At 37.6% G+C, this 27,196-nt stretch overlaps 1 protein-coding gene across 2 annotated transcripts in view; it reads left to right on the forward strand.

Moving 5' to 3' along the window:
• LOC117409181 (fibrillin-2) overlaps positions 1–27,196 on the forward strand; it is a 93,175-nt gene that overhangs the window by 41,306 nt on the left and 24,673 nt on the right. For both annotated transcript variants that reach the window (XM_059022313.1, XM_034924604.2), the window contains exons 9-29: positions 2,021–2,173; positions 2,614–2,784; positions 3,879–4,022; positions 4,857–4,976; positions 5,726–5,851; positions 6,354–6,476; positions 6,867–6,989; positions 7,601–7,753; positions 9,572–9,625; positions 10,825–10,950; positions 12,560–12,685; positions 16,637–16,756; positions 17,541–17,678; positions 18,739–18,789; positions 20,104–20,229; positions 21,149–21,376; positions 21,831–21,956; positions 22,954–23,082; positions 23,491–23,616; positions 25,774–25,899; positions 26,717–26,839. In XM_059022313.1, the coding sequence (XP_058878296.1) occupies positions 2,021–2,173; positions 2,614–2,784; positions 3,879–4,022; positions 4,857–4,976; positions 5,726–5,851; positions 6,354–6,476; positions 6,867–6,989; positions 7,601–7,753; positions 9,572–9,625; positions 10,825–10,950; positions 12,560–12,685; positions 16,637–16,756; positions 17,541–17,678; positions 18,739–18,789; positions 20,104–20,229; positions 21,149–21,376; positions 21,831–21,956; positions 22,954–23,082; positions 23,491–23,616; positions 25,774–25,899; positions 26,717–26,839 (2,712 nt within the window). The remainder of the gene's footprint in view (positions 1–2,020; positions 2,174–2,613; positions 2,785–3,878; positions 4,023–4,856; positions 4,977–5,725; positions 5,852–6,353; positions 6,477–6,866; positions 6,990–7,600; positions 7,754–9,571; positions 9,626–10,824; positions 10,951–12,559; positions 12,686–16,636; positions 16,757–17,540; positions 17,679–18,738; positions 18,790–20,103; positions 20,230–21,148; positions 21,377–21,830; positions 21,957–22,953; positions 23,083–23,490; positions 23,617–25,773; positions 25,900–26,716; positions 26,840–27,196) is intronic.

Genomic DNA, 27,196 nt, shown 5'->3' on the forward strand with positions numbered 1-27,196 from the left:
TTATTTTTTCTGCTACACCCCACCTAGAGATAACATACACACAATCCATCACTCAGTGGACAGAGTTTTTTTTATTTTTTGCTGAGGGAGATGCGGTCTTTCAGATGAAAGGTCATGTTTGGTTTGCAGATGTGACATTCCCATATATTCTGATAAAAATGGACGGCTTTGTATCTCAAGATTGATAAGAATATTATAGTAATGGTAAGAAATATCAGGGACGTGTGATGTTTTTCAATGTGACGTTGTATTCAGAACAGAAGATTCTTCTAAGAGGCCAAAGAACAAAGGAGTTTGTGGTCCATAAAAAGGAATTGCCAAATGTAAATGTATATTTAAATAAATTGTGTGTTCATGTCATTGGAAGTATATGGGGGCAACATTTAAGTTGGTGTAACCAAAAAGATTAGATATGTTATTTCAATTCAGTGAAGTACACCTTTAACTTGTGTAACTTGTTCAGAAAAAAATAACTTGCACCCTTATGAACAAATAAAAGCCATGGAGTGTATTTAATAAGATGGTGATATTTAAATGTTGGGGGATTTATTCCCATTGCAAAAAAAAAAAAAAAAAAAAAAAAGAAAGAATTTTCTTGAAACGCTCTATTTAGTAATAGAGATTCCCTTCCTGCACACACACACACACACTTCCTCCAGTTCCTCATATAGGACAAAAAAGACTACAGTATTTCAAATGCCTGACCTATATAGGAAGCCGAGCCGTTTTGAATATTTTGATTTTCACACCAAACTGGCAAAGGATGAGCCGGGTCTACAAAGGTAGTCCCAAATGCCTTCTTTTTTTAGTCATTTATGGGACCTGTCTTGATTCAACATGCTATTGTCAAGCCAACAAGGACAAAGGACGAACACCTAAAGAAATAGGAAAGGAACTCATCTTTTTCAGCTGAGCTGTGCTTTCTTTTTTAGTTCGATAGTATGTTGTGACTTAAGTTAAATGACCTTTGGGTTTCATTCCCCTGGCAGACTTCTGTAAGATTTCACAAGTCCCCTACAGCAGGGCCTCCTGGGATAATGATGTTAAAGTAGCTACCAAGATTTTCGCAACAAAATGTAAAAGGCTTATGTATGTCTTTTAGGATCACAGACTGAAACTCCCTTAACCTTGCAGGAGACAAAATATGAATGGAGGTAATCTGCTGGAAATCTGGTCAAAGGAAGTTAAATTCAGAATGGAGTTTAGGAAGTAAAACATTTATTTGGTGTTTTACCTAGGTATTAACACTTTTTTGTACAAAGGGTAACAGCATTTTAAAACCTCTGGTGTGTTTGATGATGGTAGTACATTTTCCAGCAGTGCACTTTGTTTGGTACTAATGCTTAAATTAATATTTCTGTGGACAGATTATCCATGAAAAAAAAGTTCACTGGATCTGCTGAATATATTCCAAGAATCCTTCTAAATGGCAGATTTCTTTGTTAGTTTATTTAAACTAGTATCAGGTTTATCGACAATATATTGTAAATATTTTGCCCCAGCACAATATTCGAAGGGTTCGTCCACATTAGTTCTTTCAATGCTTGCATATCATGCTCTGATAACACACCAGTAATTATAGTAATAAATAATCAGATTTTCAAATAACTCTTACTCTCTTGAGAGACTTTTAAGAGAAAACAGGGATTCGCCTAACAAGAATTGTAAATACCGTGTCCACTGGTACATTCGCATTTTGGTTCTGAATCGACAAAAGCATTTGGAGGGTGAGGGGTTAAAAATGTACCTAACCTCCAACCAATTTTCTGTCTAAACCAAGAAAAAGCAAACATGCCATTTACTGCATAAAGCTTAGTGCAAATTAGTGACGGTAGGCATTCGTTACAATGGTTACAGTGTGCAGTATTGGAAACAGATGATTCCTGACACAGCCTGCCGTAGTGGAGGTATTAGAAACATTAATAGAATGGGAATTAAGAGGTCATGGGAAGTGTATGTTTGGTTTAGATCACGCCTTTACACACCAGTGTTAAGGTTCTTGTTCTTCCTCAACATCCAGATCAGAGGGTGGGAACCTGTTTCTCCAGCCTGGTTAATGGCCGCTGCGCTCAGGACCTGGAAGGACGCTTCACCAAGATGCAGTGCTGTTGTGAGTCCGGCCGCTGCTGGGCCCTGGGTTCAGTGCCAGAGATGTGCCCCGTCAGAGGCTCTGGTGAGGAAATGAATGTCTTATACATTATTCATACATTCAAATTGGCAGCTCCTAAAAAATTGAAAATTGTTCGAGGCAGTGAAATTTATTTTCACCTTTAATGCAACTCATATTGAAATAAACTTTAAAAATATGTTTGGCAGTTTGGACATGACACATGCCAGTTCAGACGCTGATATAATGTGTGACTCATTCTTGCCTAAAGTGGAAATCCTGCTAGATGCATTTATTAAAGTTTTCTATGGCGTCTAATGGAGGGCAACATCATTTTCTTGTGTGTCAAGTCCCAACCAGATGCAAAACTTTGTAGAAGCAAAAAAACAAATATGGAGTCTTAGTTATCATGGGACTCTGAAAAAAAACATTTTATAACATCTGCATTGTTATATAAACACTTAGGTCTTTGTTTCACTAAACAAGGCTTCCCTTGTCTTTTCCAGATGAATATCGCAGGCTGTGCATTGAAGGCGCACCTGTAGGAGGATTTCCGTCTTACAGGCCTGAAAGACCTGGGGGAGGAGGAGACACCTTCAGGCCTGGGGTGAACGGGTTTGGTCCAGAAGTACCTAGAAATGGTGGGAGTGGACCTGGACCATCACTCCCCGAGTTTGGTGAGCTGATGAGCTTTATCATTCTTGTCAAGATAAAAGTGTTTCAGTGTGTAAAATAGAGGTAGCCACCATTAAAGGGGTAAATCTGGGACAGACATTGCACAGAGAGTTGGTGATCTTCCAAAGACTCAAAGCGTTGGCAAGTTCCACACTTGATTTCATAAACATCAGTGACAGGAAAAATGGTTTCCTCAAAGAAAAACAAGACTAGCGGGCATTCAGTGTAACGTTTTTATAAGATACAACGTATTAGAAAGTAAGGCAGGCAGGTCCCTGAATGGCTCACCCGGCATGCAAGGTGAGTCATACAACCAGAGATTACAAGTTTGAATCCTCATTGTGCGAGGTAGCCAGTGTTTTTTACATAGAATTACATTATTTTTTACACATTATTTTTACATACAGTTACCCATTTATACAGTTTTTTTTTTTTTTACTGGAGCAATCTAGGTAAAGTACCGTGCTCAAGGGTAAAGCAGCCATGTCCCCCACCTAGGATCGAACCCTCAACCCTCCGGTCAGGAGTCCAGAGCCCTAACCACTACTCCACATTGCTGCCCTATTTTCTTTAGGCCCAGCTTATTGCTACCACCCCCGCGCTGACTCGGGGGGGCGAAGACGAACACACGCTGTCCTCCGCAGTGTGTGCCGTCAGCCGACCGCTTCTTTTTACACTGCAGATTCACCATGCAACCACCTCAGAGCTACAGTGTCGGAGGACAGTGCAGCTCTGGGCAGCTTACAGGCAAGCCCGGCCAGACTACACGGGCCGCTGGTGCACGGCGAGCTGAGGACAGCCTGGTTGACCTAAGCTCCCCCCCCCGGGTGGTGCTCGGCCAATTGTGCATTGCCCCGTGGGAGCGCCCGTCCACGGTTGGCAGTGGAATAGCTTGGAGTCGAATCGGCGACGTCCAGGCTATAGGTCGCATCCTGCACTCCACGCAGAGCGCCTTTCCGGATGCGCCACTCGGGAGCCCCTGGGAAAAGTAGCTATTTAAACCAGACATAATCAAACTTCTTGGCAGCAGGGCTTTCACTTTATTACAAGCTCAATTCAAGGCAGAATTTTTTTAATAGACCCACTTCTGTTACAGCTACTCTCAATCAAACAAAAACAGTGGACATCTGCAAACACTTACCCAACCTGTGCCTCAATGGACGCTGCATCCCCACCCCTTCCAGCTACCGCTGCGAGTGTAACATGGGATTCAAGCAGGATGGTCGAGGCGAATGCTCAGGTAAGGACATGGTCTTTTTCACTAATAAACATTGAGTTAGGATCCTATAACCAGGTAGTTTTGCTTCTGCTGGGGAGGTGGAACATCAATTCAACAACAACCTTTAAAAAAAATAATAATCCTGTCATGTGAAAGTTCATGGTACAGGAAACTTGAAAGAAAACATTTACACCAGTATCTTACAGTATGCGTTGAATGTTCCATTCAACCTAAAACCAGACCCCTTGTGTTTATTGAATTGTAAAAAAAAAAAAAAAGTTAATAAACAAAACATGGAAGCATGATACAAAAGTTGTACCTGGATATGGAATGTAATTTGACTGGTTGCATTACCATTGGTTTTTTTTTTTTAAATGCTCATAACTAAGAAAAGTGATCAAAAACAGGATACTGCATCCATAATTCCCAAGCTGCTGATAGATTGTACAGCTATGGCCAAAAGTTTTGCATCACCCTATAGAATTCCCAAATTTTGCTTTAGTCGAATGAAACCTGCTGAATAATGTTACATTAATATATTGAATTATATACTGCTTTGTGATTTTCCATATACTTAAGGGAAAACTGACAAAAATGGAAACATGTGACAGTTTGAAATCTAACACGGCATACGGTAGACTTTTGCGATATAATTTTGTAGTTTCTTTGATTATGTGATGTTAAATAAAATATCTACATTATGTTCATGTATGTTTTTTTTTTGGTTTAATTATCTCTCAATCCTAAAATTCAAGGTGAATTACATAGCTGGATATTTCTAGTTCATGCTTTGAAACTAGCCTAAATTTGGCATTAACACGTTTTTAATTTCCAGCATTTTTCTTTTGTCAACAGATGTTGACGAATGCACCTCCAACCCCTGCAAAAACGGAGACTGTGTCAATACACCTGGCTCTTATTACTGCAAGTGTCATCCTGGTTTCCAGAGAACACCCACCAAACAAGCCTGCATTGGTGAGATAACCGTTTTGACATGTGGCTTGTATAAGCTTGTTTTTCTAAAGGCCTCTTCTCCATGTGAGTTTGGAACTGTAAGGCAGGGGACCCGGCCGAGGCACTGGCGTGAATGCCACAGCTCTTTCCCAAACAAGTCCTTTGTGAATTTTAACTACCACAGAGCCGTCAACACCTTCACAGCTGTCAGCACTTCTTAGGGCAGGTCTGTACTGAGGTGGGAGAACAGTATCTAAGTTATGTCTACAGTATGTGGAATTGGATCTCAAATGCATCACCTGCAGTGTACCAAAAAAGGTAAAAATGGAATATCCATGCTTTGTCCAGTTAAATCAGTTTTAATTGGTCCTTGGGTTACCATTACATGTTCTCATGACAAACAGCTCACTGTTCCATGAAGCGTTTTAAATAAGGAAAAGCAGCACCATTGTTTTGATATGAGCGTGTTTGGAGTTAGCTGTCAGCTGACAAACACCCTGATAGAGTCGCTGACTTCAATCCCTTTTCTCCAAATCAGTAATAATGCTGGTGGGTCAAAACATTTCTGCTACGATGTTAGTTACCTTCCTGGCTTTGCACATTCTGAGAATCACTGAAAATATTCTCAATTAAATGATCTTATGTACAGTTTAAAAAAAAACAACAAAAAAAACATTACCCATCTGAAATAGCAGGTACAGTCAAATATTAAAAACCGACAATGCAATTTCTAAAGCATAACTTATATTTTTACTATTATGTGTTGCTAGATATTGATGAGTGCCTTCAGAATGGAGTTCTGTGTAAGAATGGTCGCTGTGTAAACACTGAAGGCAGTTTTCAGTGCATCTGCAATGCTGGCTTTGAGCTAACTTCTGATGGAAAAAACTGTGTCGGTAAGCAATTACTTATATCCATTTTTTTATGTTGGTTTTCTCTTAATGTTATTTTTATTGCACTGATTCTTGTGAAATGGTATACCATGTACACATATACTGTATTTATTGGTGTTGTAGAATTGGATTTTGACTATTTGTCGAGTAACAAAACCTTGTGGGTGGGTGTGTGGGGGGGTGGGGGGGGGGGGGGGGGGGATTATATAGGACTTTGATTCATTCACATAATAACATTTACCTGATACGTTTAACTAGACTAGTTAAATTATCCATAATTATAATTGATTTAAGTTGAATGATAAAAAAAATGAACACTTCCAGTATATTTAAAGGCACTGTAAATATTAACTAATTATTTTATGACAAAGAGTTACTTATAGGAAAGTAGATTTATAAAACTCTGCATATGTGTCCTTTTACCTGTCCCTCTACAATGATCCTTTGAGCCACTGAGGCGTCTGGTTACTGTGAAAGTCTTAGCCATGCTTTTGATTTCTCTCAGATCATGATGAATGTGCCACCACCAACATGTGTCTGAATGGAATGTGCATCAACGAAGATGGAAGTTTCAAGTGCATCTGCAAACCTGGCTTTGCCCTGGCTTCGAATGGGCGCTACTGCACAGGTATGGGCACGAGCGTAACTGCAAAAACTAGAGCACCCCAGTACTTCTTTCAGGTCAGAAGATGACTTCTTTCTGAGAGAGCTAAGAATAATGCACATGAAGCATTTCCCTTGTATATTATTATTATTTTATTAATTTACAAATTAATGTTTGTTTAATAAACTATGGGCTTCAGTGAGGTCCACATCCTGGTTAAATGAAGGTTAAATAAATACATTCAAATGAATGGAATTGAGTTTCCAGCTGGGTGCTCTAATTTAAAGTACATGCACACTACAAAGCATTTTCACTTTTTCCACTTCTAGGTGACACCTCGCGTGAGTAAAGTAAATCACAGTGTGACAAGATTGTTTCCTTTTTGGTTCTTGACGTCTTTTCTTTTTGCCTCAGATATTGATGAATGTCACACCACGGGGATCTGCATGAATGGACGCTGTATTAACACTGAAGGCTCGTTCAGGTGTGAATGCCTTGCAGGTCTGGCTGTTGGGGTAGATGGCAGATTCTGTGTTGGTAAGTGAGCAGTCCAGGCTGATGGTACAAATTGTTGTCTAATTCAAAGCTGACATTTCTAGGTATTTACAAAAAAAGTAATAATAATAGAAGAGTCACTGGATCAATTAAAGACAGATATAGATTCCCTTAGAAATGTATGAATCGTACTTGTTACTGGTATTCCAGTTACTCAGTAATATGCCATTCTTTTTGATGGGAAGCATGCACAGTAACGTACCACTCAAGGAGACCTATTTTTTATAGATTTATTTTATTTACACTGTGAAACCGGGATATCATTTTCAGTAAGGCCCTGCATTTGTACGACCGAAATTTGTGGCTGATCTAAATGAATGCAAAGTAAAACAAAATGCTTTAAGGCAACGATCACAGTAATCTTAAATTCCACGGAAACTGTTATTCAGTATTAACATTTTAGTGCTGAGTGAGACACAGAGGTAAACAGCCTGTCTGAGGTCAACACAGTAATAAAGTAGTTGTATTTTGTTATAAAACAGATGTATTTTCCAATAAAACAAGCTTGATATTGTGAAAAACCTTCACTGCTAAAGATTTCAAATACATGATAAACAAACACAATGAATTATTTTTATTGTCCCCAATTCTAGACACACACATGCGCAGCACTTGCTATGGAGCCATCAAGAAGGGAGTCTGTGTCCGTCCATTCCCAGGAGCAGTGACCAAGTCTGAGTGCTGCTGCGCCAACGCGGATTACAGCTTCGGAGAGCCCTGTCAGCCCTGCCCAGCTAAAAACTCAGGTAAATAGCATGCATGGTAACTATTCCATTTAAAATAGTGACAGTATACAGATTTAAATGTATGTAGTAGGTGGTTTATCTATTGAGTAAAATTAGGTCATGAAAAACAAAACATCTGTTGTTGCAAGATAGTAAATTATTGTTATTTCGGACTACGCCAGCCACCACTTCCGCTGTTATGGGGGCTGCTCCCAATTCCTATCTTCCTGCAACTGACAGGAAGTGATTGTACCTTGCAAATCCCTCACAGCTGCAATTGTTTTAAGACTTGTGAGCAGTGGTAGCTGGTCACTTGACACACAGAGGAGGCACACTGTAAGGGAGTTGGGTTTTTATATATACAGAGTATGTGTATGTGTAGACTTGTTTTCCTAAGTTTTTTTATATATATATATACATTTTTTAAAATTAAAATGTAACAAAAATGCAATCGAAGCAGTGAAAAACCGGCGATACAAAACATATGACATTTGGTGGTAGACCATGACAGCAATGCCCTAACATAAGTCACACAAACCACATAAAATCATAAACAAAGTTCCATAAACTGAACACTCAACTGGCGGAAATGGGCTTCCATACTTGTAAACACAATTATGGTATCAAAATAGTTAATAATAGAAAGGTAGCGCACATAGCAAAGTCACAATCCACATACAGTCTTGCAAAGAGAACAAGTTTAGTGCATCATGACACATCACCATATGTTTCAAAACAATCATTGTATGTAAAAATTACTGATAACTGAATTCCCAATATATTACATTAGTTGAGGCTGAGGCCTACCTGGACCTTTTATAGAAACCTTCTCTGTGTACACCAGCTTTCTAAATGGATTCTCTAACAGTCAATCTACCACGTTCTGCATTTCACTTTAAATAACAGTTTTCAATAACACTGCCTGGTATCTAAATACTGTATTTCACTATTGACTTCTTACAAAAGTTCTGCAGTTGGACAGGATGTTGTCGAAGGCACTAGCTATCCCATGACTTTTGCTCATGCTCAGCACAAGCATCATTACATGACAGTACACCGGAGAAAACAGGAGGTTGGCCTCATCTGTGAAAAAAAAATAATGTGATTCATCCAATAAAAACTTGTTTGTAGGGCCAGGTGACTGTTGGCAACTTGTATTAGAGTATACTGGAGATAGGAAAAAACAACAGAGCTGTGCCTCCACCTAACTGCATAGTGTGAATTGAGTAAAATGAAGAGATACTTCATAGTATGTCAGCTACATTTTCCTAATATTTAATTTCATACCCTGTTCTGTGTGTTATGTGTGCTTTTATATGGTTGTTTCTGCTTACTAACTATTCCAGCAAATATTGTTTAGGAAAAGATTGATAGACAGGCTGCTTAACCCTTGGCACACACTATCATTTTTGAAATCCTGATTAACAACTGGCAAAGGAGTTAAAAATTTATCATCTGTTTTATGAGCTTTTCACTCAGAAACATTTGTCTGGCACCAACGAAACTCAAAAAAATGCATCTGTGTGTTTGAGTTTGGATCACCCTTACATTCCTTTTCAGCTCTGAGAGATAATACAGCTTATGAAGACAGGGCCTAAAGTTTTACATAGAAGGTAGCGTCTGTTTTCAAAGGAGCACTACCACCTCACAGGATAAATATACTGTATGCACGGTTTTATTTCTGAGAATTACTTGAGTACAAACAGTAAATAGTGTAGCACAGGAAAGTGCACTTCTCAATAACACCTAGAGTGCACGCCTGGTATTCTTTAAATTGTAACTGTAAAATAATCAAGAAATTGTAAGTCAAGGTTCTAATTTCTGATCATTTTCTTGCAGCTGAATTTCAAGCACTCTGTGGCAGTGGAATTGGATTCTCAGTGGATGGAACAGGTAAATAATTCTATATTTTATTATTACTAGAATACATGGTGAACAATACTTTTCCTATAAACTTTGGTGTTTTTTATACACGGTGGTGGCATGAGACTCATGCATAATAAGATTAGGTGGTGATGCGAGGCAAGTGTATAATAAGATTGCCCTTGTAAAATAAGGTTAATGTTAAAATTGCGAACTAAACTCTAACACCACTATATGAACACAACAAAACACCATTAATACCAAAACAAACAACAATCGTCTGCAGATTTCAAGTTTTATCCGCAGAAAACAATAAGCAACATACATTTAGTAAGAAATTACCTCAGACACGTACTCTCCGTCAGATTTTAGGCAGTGTAGAGTGAGAAAGCAGAGCTTCTTGAATGATGAGGAAATCACTTCACCGTCCAAAAAAGTCAAGTGAATTTTTTTAGTAATAATACATTTTCCGTGCCCAACACCCACAAAATATGGTAATAAAATACAAAATACTGAAGTTTAAAATTGTTGAAAAATACATTTGTTTTACAATGTGTTTTTAATTGTGTTTGTTATTCTCAACCCTTTTTCAGTTTATAAAAATAAACACAGCTAGTTCTACAATTTCTGTCTGTTATGTCACCATGTATTATAGCAACTGTGAACACCAAAACTCAACATACAAGGCTGTAATTTGATCTCGTGTTTCTGGTGGCTTGGATAAATCACTTGAGCTAATGTGCTCATGATTTATGTCACTGGAAACCCCAGGTAGAATTGCAGCCTTATTACGCACAGTTGGGCATATATTATTATTATTATTATTATTATTATTATTATTATTATTATTATTATTATTATTATTATTATTAATAGTAGTAGTAGTAATAGTAGTAGTATTAGTCGTAGTCGTAGTCACTTTCATTCACTATATAGGTCTCAAATGTGCAGTTTTGAAAGAAACACGTGTTACATCAAACATGTATTTTCATTTAAAATAAGACATCTGGTACTAAACTAGGTTAAATAAAGTTCTCAGTTTGCTTGCCCTGCCTTCCAGGAAGTCTGGTACTTCTTTACTTCTTAGGAGTGTCCTCTGGGTCAAAGCATCTTACTGACTGCAAAGCATGTCAGTCTTACAGGATTATTTTGTTAGCTGCAATCACTTTAATAGTCGCTCTGTTTTTTTTTTTTTTTTTTTTTTTTGTCTGTACTGCTTTTTCCAATAGATATCAATGAGTGTGCATTGGATCCCGAGATCTGCTCCAATGGAGTCTGTGAAAACCTCCGTGGAAGCTTCCGTTGTATCTGTAACATTGGATATGAATCTGAGGCAACTGGCAGGAGCTGTGTCGGTGAGTGAAATTGTGTTTAAAAGCCAGAAATACAATGGACTTAGATTGTGTCTCCAATCAGTTTAATACAAACAATTACTTTGCCAACCACCCTGTGAAAAAGGACATTTCAGAGAAAATTTGTTTCAAATCAGTGACCCCTGCTGGCCAAGTTCTCGGCAGACCTGGCAGAGACTTCCCAGGATGGGCCAACAAGTTGAAAGTGGAAAAAACGTTCAGTATGATTTTAATGGCACACATTTCAGAGGATGAGCTCATACATCGGGTTGTTTTGCTGCATCTGTTTAACACTCAGGCAAAAAAATAAAATCCTTCCCACTGACAATTGTCAAATGTTATTTCTTCAAATAGAGTCCAGACTTTTCCCATTTCTAATGGATTTCATAGACCCTGCCCTGATCCAGCTGCATACTGTATTGTGTGACATATATATAATCATACAAATTCATTTTTAGATTTATGTCACTGTGTAGACATAATAGCGGAACACAATGCTAAATATATAATAAGATGACATGTTGCTCATAATTGGCAAATAAAGAAAGATAATATTGCTTATAAAAATACATTTTGAGTGTAGACTTAAGATTGTCTGCCAAGTTTTGTAGACTTATAGTAAGCAATGGAGAGCTAAGTAGACAGAGGCCTTTTGTTCTTTATATGACACCATGAGCTGTTACCAAAGGGATAAGAGTACTGTATATGAGACTGCTCTGCGTCAGGGTTAGAAAAACGTTTGCTCCTGGGTTATTTCGTAGTGTATTTATCCAGGCTAGCCAGTGCGGTTGTGCTTGTCCCATGTTTTAAAAAAAAAAAAGTTGCAGAGGAACAGTGCAATAGTATAATAATATTCATCACAACCCGATAAACTAGTGTACAGCTAATGGAAAACATATGTGAATGAATACAGAGTGACAATCAAAAGCCTAAAGGCTGTGTCACAAAATAATTCACACACCTTCTCAGACGAGGTTGGTGATTTTATTGTGGCATTATATCAATGTCAGTAATATTATAGTAACTATAATGGATTCTAAATGGATTCTGAGGGCAGCAGTGTGGAGTAGTGGTTAGGGCTCTGGACTCTTGACCGGAGGGTTGTGGGTTCAATCCCAGTTGGGGGACACTGCTGCTGTACCCTTGAGCAAGGTACTTTACCTAGATTGCTCCAGTGAAAACCCAACTGTATAAATGGGTAATTGTATGTAAAAAATAATGTGATATCTTGTAACAATTGTAAGTCGCCCTGGATAAGGGCATCTGCTAAGAAATAAATAATAATAATAATAATAATAATAAACATTCTTACAGCTGGAGATTTTTTGGGGGGGATTCTGTGTGTCGTATTACATGTTTTGAGATAAGCTGGCTATTTTGAGCAAGAGAAAATATGCATAGAATACAGTACATACACAGTTACAGTATCTGTTTTTAGAATGTGTTTTGGAAGAGATGCTCAATGTGAGATACTAAAGTTTAAATAGTCAGGCCCAATGCGAGTACTATTCATCTTTTAAAATAATTTTAAAAACCAGTCATTCCGTTCCTGGGGAGTGTAGACAGCAAATACATTTCTTCAGGGTGCTTAATGAGCGTGTTTCTTTTTCAGACATTGACGAGTGTGCAGTGAACAGGCTGCTCTGTGATAATGGACTGTGCCGGAATATGCCTGGCAGCTACAGTTGTACCTGCCCCAAGGGGTACATCTTCAGACTAGACTCAGAGACTTGTGAAGGTGAGAAGAGTGCTGTTCTGGAAAAGTTTTACTAAAGCCTAAACCAATAAACAGAATAAAAAATAAAAAATTGAAAGTTTTACTAAATTAGAAGTGACGATCTGTGAAAATATAAAAGCAGATAGAAGGGAAAATGACTAAAAGACAATGGCATTGGAGAAAGGTCTTGATTTCCGGTTTAGGCCTCACTTGCCACAACATATTCCCTATGTTTACCTAGCTGGTGGAACTTTTGTTTCACTCAATTGTCAACATTATTTCCCCGTAGTAAATATGGTAGGGTTATGTCAACAGACTTGATGGATTGAATTCAAAAGGCTCTAACATAAAAGCAGGGGATAATTAGCTCAATAACCTTTTAGAAATGCAACCTTTCCAGTTGTCCACTAGGGTCTACCTTTATAGTCAAGGGAATTCTAGGCATTAATGAACATGCTGTTTTCATGTTTTGTGTTATCAACAGTGTTTTTTTTTTTTTTTAACAGCATCAGGGTGGAATCTTGTTTATAGTTACTGGTCTTTTATTTTATGATGAATTGTTGAAACTTTTCTGGCTGCATTTAACTAGAGTCCAAATCAATGCAAAGCCAGTAGTGTGGTGAGTGATTTCTGTGACGTTATGACCTGAAATTTAAAACAGATGTCTTTTGAAGTCTGTTTCCAGCAGAATTGAATAAATTATTATCCCTAGCCATGTCTGCCTTCAGGTTCCCATGCATTTGCATAACATGTGTACATATATTTGTCCTAACAATGAGGGTAATTGTGTTAATAGTTAAGATAGTGGAACTCTGCCTTTCCTCTTAGCATGCCTCGTGGTCAGGTTCACAGTATCTCATGTTTTGCTACTCTCAATCTTACTTTTCTTAATGAAGGTAAAGGGAACCAGCTTTGGTGTACACTGGTTAAGTTCAAGGCTTTTTATGTTGAATGTGTGCTTACTCATCCAGTCCACATTATAAAACCATTAAATTAATTCAGCTCAGCCACATTTTACAGTCTCTGCTGGGGTGCACTGGCAGAAGTTTGTATGGAAATATGTACAGTAGGTTCACATAGTGCCTGCCCTGCACAGTACCTGACTGTTGCCAGTTGCTATTATTAGTAGCCCCCACATCACTAGCATTGAAGTCTCCACATTTTTTATGAAAATGCCTTTTTTATGTATCTTTGGCAAAGACACATCAATGTCAGTTAGCTTTCTCACAAATAGCCCTAGCTAATGGAAAAAGTTATTGTCAGTCTGCCAAGTCACCACCAGGATCATTTTAACGGCAATGCCTATACAATGCTTAATACAAGATGCAGAAGTTATTAAGGCTATGCATCTTGGTCCTATTACTGCAGTGTAGCATTGTGATACTACCTACCATTTTATTGACTGTACTCCGTGTTTTACCCACAAATGGGGATGCCCTTACAAATGCACTTTTTTTGGTGTACAACTGATCAGTTGTTTAACTGTACAAAAATAAATGGAGCAATTTGAAATATTATGAAATGTGTATATATATATATATATATATATATATATATATATATATATATATATATATATATATATATATATATATATATATCCTGAGCCATTCGAAATAAAAAGGCATAATACCACAGTAGTGATGTCAGAAAGTGATAATCCTCTAGAGGAAAATATACTTAAACTTTGACCCATTTGACTCCAAATGTCTCGTTTTCAGTCACTCAACAACACCCACAGTATAGTACGTATGTTTATTAATGATCAACAAAATGAGAATACGTTAAAAAAAAAAAAAAAAAGATGTAAAGCTGATACATTTGTGTCTCAGAGAAACTGGAGAGGAACGGGAAATTAAACAAGGTAAAGGCAATCATCCAAATAAAGCTGAAGCACTAACGGATAACGACATAGAACGTCTGTGCAGCACTGAAACACTACATTTAAAAAAACCGAACTGTACTGCTGAACCTCGTCTTCTTTAATATTAGCATCACAAGGGTATCCATGTATTATAAAAAATAATAGATGGGCCTCTTCAGTGAGTTACAGGAAAGCAATTCCATCTCAGGTTTCTGTGACAGTTTATCAACTACTCGACCTTCGGTCTCATAATTCATGATGTCACAGAAACCCAAGATGGAATTATTTTCCTGTAACTCACTGAAGCCCATCTATTATATATTTTAAATATATAACTTTAACAAAATGGGAACACAGAACAAACAAAACAAAATGGCACATTGGCCAAACAAAATAGACAGACAAGAAAATAACTAAAACAAGTATTGTGCTGGTTTTGAACCAGCATCCGTAGCAATTGTTTCTTTGTACTGATTCTTGTATCTCCTGTTACTCCCGTTCTCTACTCCTAAACACTCTCCCCCAACAGAGGTGAAGTGGATCCTTATATATCAGGTGGCCAGGAGTTAATGACATAATTGACAATCGATTAACTCCTAGCTACCTTCTACATTCTGCAGGAGAATGCAGGGAGAGGAAGCTAACCCTCTCACTCCCGAATCAAACAATAATTATGAGGGATGGCTATCGTCCGTCTACATAAATAAATACAATCCATACATTTTTAAATCATACTAATACAACAATAAACCATTACTTTTAAATCGTAATACATCCTGTTTTTAAATACACAAAATACAACCCCCCGTTCAAAATAAACAAATACATTTTATCAGCTTTTCTACCCTGCTACAATATACTGTGTGTATATATATATATATATATATATATATATATATATATATATATATATATATATATATATATATATATATATGTATATATGGTGTATTATGTTATTCTGGTCATATCGTAGTTGGCTATTTAGTTTTTTTTCCACTTTTTTCCACTTACAAAATGTAGTTCTTAGTCACCTTCCACAGAGTTAAGTTAGTCTGAAACGATGTTATCTTGAATAAAACTCCCCCATCCTGTACACTATACTGTATGCATCCCATATGTGGCTTTTGTGACCTCCCAGATTTGATATTGTTTTCTGTGAAATGTGTTACCATTTTGTGAGAATTGGCTCATTCATATTAAAATTGCCTTACCAATTAGATGCTTTTTCCATTCTCAATCATATTTATTGATCTATTTCCATTATTATGTGGAAAAAAAGCTTTATATTGCTGCATTACTTAGAACTTATTTTGATTTCGGGCTTGAGAACAAAGTAGAGACCATTATGCTTTTATTACTGTGTGCAGTACATTCATATCACCTCATTTTGGTTTTCAAGACCATGACATTGCCAGTTTGTGGTTAGATATTTGATTTTCCTGGAAGTTTAATGATGCTATCGTAGCACTCACAACAGGATGTTTGTCTTTAAAACTGCTGCCAGTAGGTGGAATACAGTCGGGTTCTATATAGAAACATCTGTTTAATGTTAGAAAATGTGAAACCTCACTTGCAAGTGCGCTGACCAAAGGATTGACACAGTGCTGTGGCTAACAGTATTCTTTTCAATTCCATTAGTCTTTCTGAGTAATAATTAGTGGAGACAATAAATCCTTTGTAATTTTGCTCAGCATGGCACTGGCTGGGAATTTTATTGTAGTACAGTACTGTTGAAACATTTAATTTTAGATACATACATTGTAATTTATAAATCGTGTCCCTATCAGAATATTAGAATTTTTGTTCTTGCATTGTTTGTTTAGCCATGGCGTGTGAGTGAAGTAAGGAACCACTAGCTGATAGGTGGGGTGCACTTGCAAACATATAGAATCACAAATCGAGTAGAAGCCTACCTTATAAAACAAGGCAAGCCACAATCTTAAACCATTTTGCAATGGGTTACTTTTGTGATTGTTTATGTCTGTGTACATTTGGAGAAACTGGAATGAATGGATGAATTATAAAAACGAAAAAGATAGAGTATAATTCATATTAATGATTACCAGTTGCAGATGTAACAATAGCCTTTTTTTCTTGGACTCCAGATGTGAACGAATGTGAAAGCAGCCCCTGTGCTAATGGAGTTTGTAGGAACAATGCTGGATCGTTCTCCTGTGAATGTTCTCCTGGCAGCAAACTCGATTCTACTGGATTGGTCTGCGTGGGTAAGAAATGATGGGATGATACTTCATACAACCATACTGTGTGTTTCTAAGTGTTCTGTGAGTACCTTGGATGAAGTTGAGAATGTATTTCTTGTGCACTCTTTGTTGTGCCAGGCCTGCAAGTGATGATTGAAGAGAAAATACACACGCAACTTGATTAGAGAAAACTACCAAACACTAAATATATTAGGTCATCAAATCTATGTAAAAACAGACAAAAACCTGATATCTACACTCTCAGAGGAATTATAAGTGTAGTTGCTGCTAATAGGTTGTAGGTCAATTTCAGTCCTGTATACTGAAGAACTAAAGTAGCTAGGTATTGCGTTTAGTCTTGCTAAAAAGTGTTTGTGCATTGGTTGGATTCTGGCCAAGACTGAAGAGTGGTTACAGCACTTGACATTCATTAGACATGTCCTCCATCAAGTAGTAACTACTAAGTTCTATGATCATACAGGTCTAGAATCCAAGTTGACATGACTACAGGCTAACATATTCTAAGTGGAAACATGGACTTTAAACAAAAAGGAACTTGTTCTCTAATGTTTCATGTTGTAGCTATTTCCAGATTAGGAATATTTCAACAGTATAAAAATATACTTTGACTTTGAAGTTAATGACAATAATATTAATAATCTAACACCCTCATTTGATTTAATTTCATATTTATTCCCAGCTTTAAGCATTTTACATGTCTTTGTGTCAATAAACAGAAGTTTATTTAGTTTTAATCAATTCAGATGTAATGGAGACTAACTAACTTGTTTTCTGTTTGCCGCAACAGACAGCCTGAAGGGAACATGCTGGCTCAATATCCAGGATGGCCGCTGTGAGGTGAACATCAACGGGGCGACGCTCAAGTCTGAGTGCTGTGCCACTTTGGGAGCTGCTTGGGGCAGTCCATGTGAACGCTGTGAAATAGGTACATCCTCATTCAGGATCCAAGAACAATGTCCTCACGCCACCCAGAAAGTTGATGATTAGCTTTACCCAGCACTTAAATGCAGTGTTTATCCCTCTGGAGATAAATATATTGGCTGTATGTCATACTTTAGAGTGTCACATTTATCTAGAGCTTTTATCATATTGTTAAATAATTTGATTAGGTTCATTGTTCTTATCCCAGCTGGAAGGGCATTCCATAAAGTGTGAATATGTCTTTGTCTCCAAGCTATCTCAAAGCAGAGTAGAGCGTAGACAAGGTTTCTGAGGAGTTAGAAGATTTCTAACAGTGTGCTCAAAAGTTCAAAGAGAGATTCCTGTAGATGGGTCATTAGAGAACAGAAACATTCTACACTAATAACATGGTTAGTGGTTAGAGGCTGGTCTTTTTCATGTATCTGCTTCTAGCTGTAGTGCTTAGTTTGTTTGAACTTTCATTTAATGAATTTGGGGGTAAGGATGAACCCAGTATGGTATGCAACAGAAAAAATAAAATAAGCTTGTTGCTATGTTTTTGATATTAGCATTAACTTGGAAAGTTGCTGAATATGAAATATAATCTATCCTCTTGACAGCAAGCCTACATTAGCCACACATTTTGAGTCTCTGTTTAATGTGGTCTGACCTTATTCCAGTTATTGCTCACGGCTGACTGATGTCCCTTGAAAATATGATTTGGTAATGTAATGCTTGGAACTGTCTGACGGTATTTGGTTTGTATGTGTGGTATTAGTTTTAAAATAGGAATTGTTTGGCATTGTGGAGGATTGTGAATCACAACCATTATAAGCTAAGACAGCAGTTCTAATGACAATCCAAACCACACAATTCTTTGCTCAGGCCTCTGTTATGTTGTAAATTTCTTCCTGGGAGGAACTGTTGAGGTAGGTTTGTGGTTATTGGTGAATAATTCAGACTGCTAACATTAGAATAATTACATTAAATGTGGTCCTATCTCTGTACAATTAAAGCCTAAAATGTTTTAAACATGATATGCAAAAACTGCATAGTTTTAAAGATATGTTTATGTTTGTTTACAGATACTGCCTGTCCAAGAGGATATGCTAGATCAAAGGGGGTTATCTGTGAAGGTTTGTATTTTTATTTATTTTATTTTAATTTTTATGGCTGAACATCTGTTTCGTTTTCATGTCTGTTAACCACCCAATATACCTACATTTATTTACTGAAATGAAATACATACATTGCATAAGATCATCCTATGTCAGTTACTGTTTACACAATGTATAGCAATCTGTGATATACAGTAGCTGTGACCTATTAATAGGTGACTCCTGCTAATGAGACTGCAGGTTCAGGGACATCCTGTCAATCAGTCTGTTGCTGGCTATGCAGTTATAGAGAAAATAAGGAATATTTGTTTCTTAAGGTTTAGAAAAGAAAATGTCAGTGCAGGATGCACTCTATAGCCTGGAGATCACAGGTTCGAATCCAGGATGTGTCATTGCCGACCGTGACCGGGGGTTCCTAGGGGGCGGCGCACAATTGGCAGAGCGCCGCTCGGGTAGGGAGGGCTTAGGTAGGCAGGGCAATCCGCAGTTCACCGTGCACCAGTGACCCCTGTGGCCGATAGGGCGCCTGCGGGTCTGCAGTGGAGCCATTCAGATCTGTTTTGTCCTCCGGTCTGGTGGCTTCGCTGTGGATCCGCAGTGTACGAAAAATGACGGATTGGCAGGATCACGTTTTGGAGGACGCGTGTTTCAGCCTCCGTTTCCCTAGTCACCGGGGGGTTGCAGCGGTGAACCGGGATAAAAATAATAATTGGGCATTTCAAGTTGGGGAGAAAACCAGGGTAAAAAACCATTGGTGACGACTAAATTTAAAAAAAAAAAAAGAAAATGTCTCCTTGAGGAAAAAAAAAAGATCCAAAATCATATGCTAAGCAATGAGAGAGAACTTTCTGGGTCCGTTGCGATAGCAGCGTTTTTAAGCTGGAACTTACAGAAGACTACTGACATTATGATAATGGACTCCTAAAGATTATTGTATTAAATAATATATTCCGGTTTTAAATAATACTTGTCATTCTACATACTTAACTGTACAGCTGTGCATAACATTGTTTGAAGATTGTATGTACCTGCAGCTTAGTTGAAGGGTACCCAGGGTGTTGTAGTTATTGCAGGTTTCTGCTGCTGTGATAGTGCGCTCAATTCCTATAGGTTGTGTTCCGGAGGGCATATGTCTTTATTTTAACAGGAGCAATGGGATTGTCCCTGATCCAGTTATAGATAAAGTGTAAACACTACAAGGCCCTCTGGATCAAGCTTATCAGTGAATCAGTGTCCAAATAAAAATGAGCTGCTGATAAGGTGAAAGTGTGAGTGGACAGATCTGTTAGAAAAAGTCTAAAAGTGTTTTTTTCTCTTTCTTACCCCATACAGATGTCAACGAGTGTGAAGTTTTCCCGGGTGTCTGTCCCAACGGTCGCTGTGTGAACACAAAGGGCTCCTTCCAGTGTAACTGCCCTGAAGGCCTGACGTTGGATGGAACAGGCAGAATGTGTGTTGGTAAGAACAAATATGACTGCCCTTCTTTTAAAATGCCTGCTGGGACTGAGTAAATATTTGTATGTATTGCAAAAACTTACGAGTGCACAATATTTAGAAACTAAAAAATCTCACATTTTGAATTCTCATTTTGAATATTCTTTATTTCTCTACGTTCATCCAACCCCCAATGTCTCGTTTTAAGGATATTTTTTTATGTTTTGTTGAGACTACCAAGCCCAACTATATTCCATTTAATGTAGAAACAACTGTAAACCATAAAGAACCCAGGCCAGCCATTTGTGGTTAATTAAAAAAAAAATTACAGTATTGCTGTATTGGGCCAGTTTCCTGGCCATCCCACAATTTAAGTAATCCTATTTGGAAATGTGTTGGACAATCTTGGCCTAATAGCACCTTATTAGGGATGGTTGGTTGGTTCTACAATGCAAAAGTATTAGCTCTGGTTACACACTGAAACCCCTCATTATAGCCACCTTGAGGATAAAGGTTAGGGCTTGTTCACAGAAATAAAATAGTAACTTATAACTAATAACCATGACTACTTGTTTGAATGAGCTGTGCTGTATTCTCATTATTTATGTATTTATGTATTTATTTATTTATATTTCTAAGATTAAGAACCATTTAACAAGTGTTAACGTTATCTATGTTGCGTTAATTAGTTATTAATGCAAGAACATTATTTAATTCCAGTACATAAAATATTTTTCAGTTTATAATATCCAAAATACCCTCCACATCCAGTATTTTAAAGTGCCTTTAATTACAGCTCTGGGCACTGGTCTATAGTTTTAATCAGTTATCTAGCATGTAATTCCAACTGCATTGGGTTATTTTACTGAAATAATGACTTATCCTGGTGGACGTCAGTTGCTTGTGATCAACAGTGGAATAAACTCCCTGTTTCCATTTTCAGATGTACGTGTGGAGCAGTGCTATCTTACCTTTGACGAGGATGAATGCACTCAACCAGTGGCTGGCAAATTCCGAATGGATGCCTGTTGCTGCTCCATTGGCGCTGCCTGGGGCACCGAATGTGAGGCTTGCCCCGAGCCAGGCAGCCAGGAGTACGAGGCCATCTGCCCAAGAGGACCAGGCTTCGCCAACAGAGGGGACATTCTAACAGGCAGACCCTTCTACAAAGGTAAATCAGGGGGATTCTCCAGAGAAAGAACATGGCTGCTTCTGTAGTGGTGCAAGAACTACTGTTTCAAGTACTGTGAATAAAAACTGTGTATTTACTGTAAAACACACTTGCTACGAAGCAAACATATTTTACATCCATAAAATGATGAGCAATGGAAATGGCCTAAATGCAGGCATGTTTATGGAGCACTGAAACAAGCCATTAACATTTCAATGAGGCATGGACTTTTTGTTAATGTAGAAGAAATAATTGGCATGAACCTCATCTCAAAGGTATGTGTGTTTTTCATGCAAATCAAGGTTAACAAAAAAGTAATTGTGCTTTGTCTGGATTTATTTTTTTTTTTTACTAAACATGTTTAATTTATGTTTTGTACAATCGGGCAAGAAAGCATAACACAATACCTTCAATTGAACTTGTTTTTGTGTTTTTTATGGTTTTTTTTTTACAGATGTTAATGAATGTAAAGTATTTTCCAGCATCTGCAGCTATGGCAAATGTCGAAACACTATCGGCAGTTTTAGATGCAGATGCGACAGCGGATTTGCACTGGATATGGAGGAGAGAAATTGCACTGGTGAGTCGTGTTATCAAAGTGGTCCACTATTACATAGATTTGCATATCATTCATTGTTACATAGATGTGTATACCCATTATAGTAATTTTTTTTAAAGTATGTTGCGTACATATTATTGATTTTGCCCATATACTGTACATTTTTTTCACATGCAACAAGAAATGAAATCGACTTTGTGGATGTCAGAAATGTGCATTTTGAAAGTAAATTCCTTCCCAGTCAAGTGATATTTAATTAGGGCTTCTGTTTTTCGGGTTTTATTAATTGTATTTTTCGGTGCTTATTTTGAGCTATTTTGGAGTTTTATGTAAATCGTTTTTTTTTCCGGGGCTTTAGTTTTTTATATACTGTATGAAATTAGTGTTTTTGGTTACTTTCCAAAATGCTTGAGCGTTTGTTTGTTTTTTGGTCAAAATATGTATAGTAGTAACTCGACATTACTTGCACACTTAAGTTGTACCTTCTTTCCTTTGCTGTCTTCCACAAAGAAATCCCTATGGTCACGATCACATTCTTCTAGGGTTTTTGTGTGTTGGTATTTTTGTACATTTCGCCACAATTCTGTTTTAATTGTAATGCAGCTTGAAATCCCGCTAACAAGCCTCCATCCTGTTTGTAATCTTGTTTTAAATCTCACAAGCGGAGTCTCCAGTAGAAATGTAAGAATGTGCTGTCATTCAATAGTTGTGGCGGGTTTAAAGTATTGAGAACAAATCAATGATAGATGCAAGTCAGGAAGGCGGGACATTGCCCAGCAGCATTGGGAAATGTATTTATTATTATTTTTGTAGTAGGTTTTATTTTTTAATGGGAATAGGGTAAAGTCAACGTGAATTGATTAACCATTTCCACAGTTTTTTCCGGTTTTTTCCGGTGTTTATTGGCTATCCACCAATTTCATTTTTTTTGTATCGGGGGTGTTTTATCGGGTTTTATTGGTTAAAACTGAAAATCAGAAGCCCTATATATAATACATTGAGATTTCTTTCTGTCTAGACATTGATGAATGTCGAATCTCCCCTGACCTCTGTGGAAGTGGTACCTGTGTCAACACTCCGGGCAGTTTTGAATGCGAGTGCTTTGAAGGATATGAAAGTGGATTCATGATGATGAAGAACTGTATGGGTAAGTGTGGCTCTGGTGTGCTTGCTTTCTTAACCCTGTAGCTTGTTTCAGGAACTTATGTGGATCTTTCAAAGAGCTGTCCACCAAAACTGTAATTGATATCTACTAGCTGAAAAGAGTAGGGACGGACAAGCAGATAAATGGATTGATATGGACATTTGCCAAATCATATAGACGGACAGAGAGACGGTTTAACAGACAACAGGAGTGATGAGATTGACAGACGCAAAACAAAATAGGATTTGAGATGGATTAATAGATACATTACTGATTGATTGATTGACATTCATAGTGAAGTTAGCTTCTTAGATCTTTCTTATGCATTCTATGAATCACTAAAGTGTTATGCTGACCCATAGTTATGTCTTTATGACCCTGTGCTGTTCATGTTTTTGCTATTGCTTTCAGATATCGATGAGTGTGAGCGTAACCACATGCTGTGCCGGGGAGGCACTTGTGAAAACACCGAAGGCAGCTACAAGTGTATTTGCCCCCCAGGGCACCAGCTTTCCCCTGACGGAGATGCCTGTGTTGGTAAGGGCACGCCAGCTTTTGAAATCTTCAGCAGCAGCATGCACTAAAGTTTGGTACTTGTTTTTATTCCATAATATTTTTCGACAATTGTGAGTCAAGCTAATTTATCCATAGAGCAGAAATGGCTTGATAGCTGCCTTGTATGCAGTTTTTTGGATTAAGGAGATAGTTTAGACTGCATGGGGTCTATTCATAAAGGCTTAACACCTTTCGAAATGAGAAAACAGGAGTACATGATCGGATTTCGTCCACAGCCGCCTATTTAACGGCAGTTGCTATTCATAAGAGATCATTCAGATGCGTTGTTAAGCCTCATCGATTTTCGTCTATGAAGGCATGTTTTTAACGAATTGAGAGAAAGGTTAACGATTACCTCATTAGCATAAAGTTGTCATCGGTCCTGAGCGTCAACCTGCTATTCATAAGAGTGAACGACAGCAAAATGCTGTTGATAACTAGGAGTTATTGAACGCTTTCTACAGTCAAGTCTAAACTAACGACAGCCTCGGCAGACTATTTTTTTAAAGAGCTATTTTATTACTACACTTGCTCTGTTATACAGTTTGACATACCCGTGATTTAACACTGCCTGTTTTGCATTATAATCTGTAGCTTTATATGAAGGAACATGTTTAATATTAATATTAAAATGAGACAGAGAATAGACAGTTATTTTATTATTAGTACTTCTTTACCGTCATCCATGGCTGACAGTGGTCCTTTTCTTTTTATTTCTATAACCTGTGTTCACAATAAACAGTTTGGACGAATACTGCCTGTGTGAACCTGTTTATTTTCATGGAGTGTTACAATATACAGTCAGGGCCGGATTAACCCATAGGCTAATAAGGCTATAGCCTTAGGCCCTCATATTTTGTAGGCCCTCCATTCCATATTGAAGTAACAGCTGAGTGACGGTAGCGCGGCCATCGGAAATTTTTTGTGTCTCATTAGATATTGCTTTGTACAAATTGACGACATCAGCGACACGAATTGTAGCACCCACATGATCAGTTAGCAAACTACTCACTTAGTCTTCAGCCTTCACTAGTTGAACACTGTCTCTGCGGCAGCGACCCATTTTTCAATCCGTTTCAATCTTGAGTCTGTCTGCGTTTTTATTTCCTTTATTTTAGCCATTGCATTTGCTTGCTTTGTTGTAGTGCTATTTATTTATAGTTTATTGGTTTTTCTTAAACTATTTTATGATATTTACAATTTTTGTGTAAGACTGTTTTCAAGAAAATCGTGATTTAAATTTTCATAGCTGTGTGCGTAATACCTGTATCGCCCTTTACATAAAATTAGATTTTTTAAACTTCTTTTGTGTACAGAATTTAAAATCTATTGCTAGCAATACCTACTATCATTAAATAGAGATAGCTTCCCTTATTAGTATTAATTGAGATCATTTCAGTTTTCAGTACATGATGAGAAAGTACGGTGCAGCGTGGGACACATATTTATTTATATATATATATATATATATATATATATATATATATTATCTTATGACCACTAACTGCAGCGGAGAATGTTCTTTCTCTCTTCTAAAAAGGGTAAAAAATCCATCTCAATGCTTTGTCAGGTCTTTGAATTACGATGACATCATTCGTCATTCACTTTGCCACAGCTAAAGCTGGGAAAAATGTTTTGTTTGTTTGAAGAAATGAGTGTAGTGAGCGATTTATGTTTGAATTTTTGCAAACTGCCCGTGACTGGGAGCTGCAGTCTCGGTTTCGGTAGTACTATTGGTGGATTCCTTTTTTCTTTTTGCAACAGCTACCGAGGCCACCCAGGGAACATTAATAATGTTGATGATGTCATCAAAAAGAGGCAGATTTTCATTCTTGATCAACTGTATACCCATTCATAAAGTGCTTTGCGACAGTCGCCTGTATTCTCAGATCATTTTATGAATAGCAATATGGACGACTTTCGTTAGTTTTAAACAAAATTAATTTTATTACGGCAGTCGGCAAGTACTTTTATGAATAGGGCCCCATATCCATTTATTCCAGGATTCTGCTCATGAAGGTGTCATTTCTGATTGTGGTTCGTAGTGCAGATGTCAAGTTGAAATATCAGGAAGTTCTACTAGCACATTCTAACTGCTGTTTGAACCAGCTTTTTTGTAATGCTCTTGGTGTTGTTTAGATGTGAATGAGTGTGATCTCAGTGACAACCTCTGCAAGAACGGGAAGTGTGTGAACATGATCGGCTCCTATCAGTGCTCCTGTAATCCTGGATACCAGGCAACTCCTGACAGACAGGGATGTGTTGGTAAGGTTTACTTTTTATTTAAATCAAATGACTTTTTGTTGATTATTTAAATAACTAGGAACACGGAAACTATGTCAGTAATAAACATGTATCAATGGGATTACTACTGTTATGTTGTTAGTCAGTTTCTGTGGCAGATGTGTTACCAGACAGTGTCTGTAATTAACTGTTTCTTCTAACCCGAAAGTACAAATCAATGAAGCAGCATTTCAAACCACTGGGATGTCTACATGTTTAGCTTACTGTGCAACCATTACCCGTGTAAAATATTGAAATAAATAATATGGAAAAAAGAAGGCTTGTCCAAATACAAACCTTTGCTTCTGCCTGCCGTTGAGTCTATGCGCTGTTGAACCGAACAACCCCAATTATGTCTGTACCAGCTATTTCCATCTGCACAAGTGAAAGGTTCTGGCACAGGAAAATTAATTATGTCAGAACAGTGGGTTGTTAACAAATGCTTGAAAACACAAGTTACCATTTTGATACATGATTAAGCTTGATTTTGGCCCTTCAAAAAGGATGACATAAAACTGCCTCCAAACCCATCTAAAACAAAACTCGCAAGTACAGTACAGTACACTAAGTTTCAATACCACTGAGCTGTTAAGATGAAATTGTAAGTGTGTCATATGTACATATGGAGGCTTCCACCATCATACATTCTCTACTTTGTTTAAAAGTATCCTTGTACTGGTGTAAGCGTGTGTACATCATGCTTACACTGTTTGCTCTTACTTCTTGGTGTTGGTGTACTTGTCTTGTAGTGTAGTTGAATGTTATTATTTTTTATACGTGGGGCTTCCTTTTGTTTCAGACATCAACGAGTGCACAATTAAAAATGGAGGATGCGACACCCAGTGCAGCAATTCAGAAGGCAGCTATGAGTGCAGCTGTAATGAGGGCTACGCCCTGATGCCAGACAAGAGGAGCTGTGCAGGTAAACACCCAGCTAGACCCTTCAAATGTGCTTAGAATAGCAGCCATCAAACTCATCAAGCACATCAGACAGCAGCTCATTTATTGCTATGTAAATATTTTCCAGTCTTAAGAAATTATGTAATTTCCTTGAACCCTTCCCATTTCTTTCTCAAACGATGTTATGTTTCAAAAAAGTTTGCCCTGTCTCTCATTTGCAAGAGCAGCATTTTAAAAGTGCAGGTCTTATACTTTTTTGCTGAAAACTCTCCCTCAGACGAACCCGACATGACTAGAAAGAGGCAATGTATTTTTCTTTTTTTATAAAGGCCTTTTTTGGGGGAGCTGCAATACTGTTAAAAGTGTCTGTCTGATTGAG

This window comes from Acipenser ruthenus, chromosome 1 (assembly GCF_902713425.1).
Source record: "Acipenser ruthenus chromosome 1, fAciRut3.2 maternal haplotype, whole genome shotgun sequence".
In the NCBI taxonomy this organism is placed as follows: Eukaryota; Metazoa; Chordata; class Actinopteri; order Acipenseriformes; family Acipenseridae; genus Acipenser; species Acipenser ruthenus.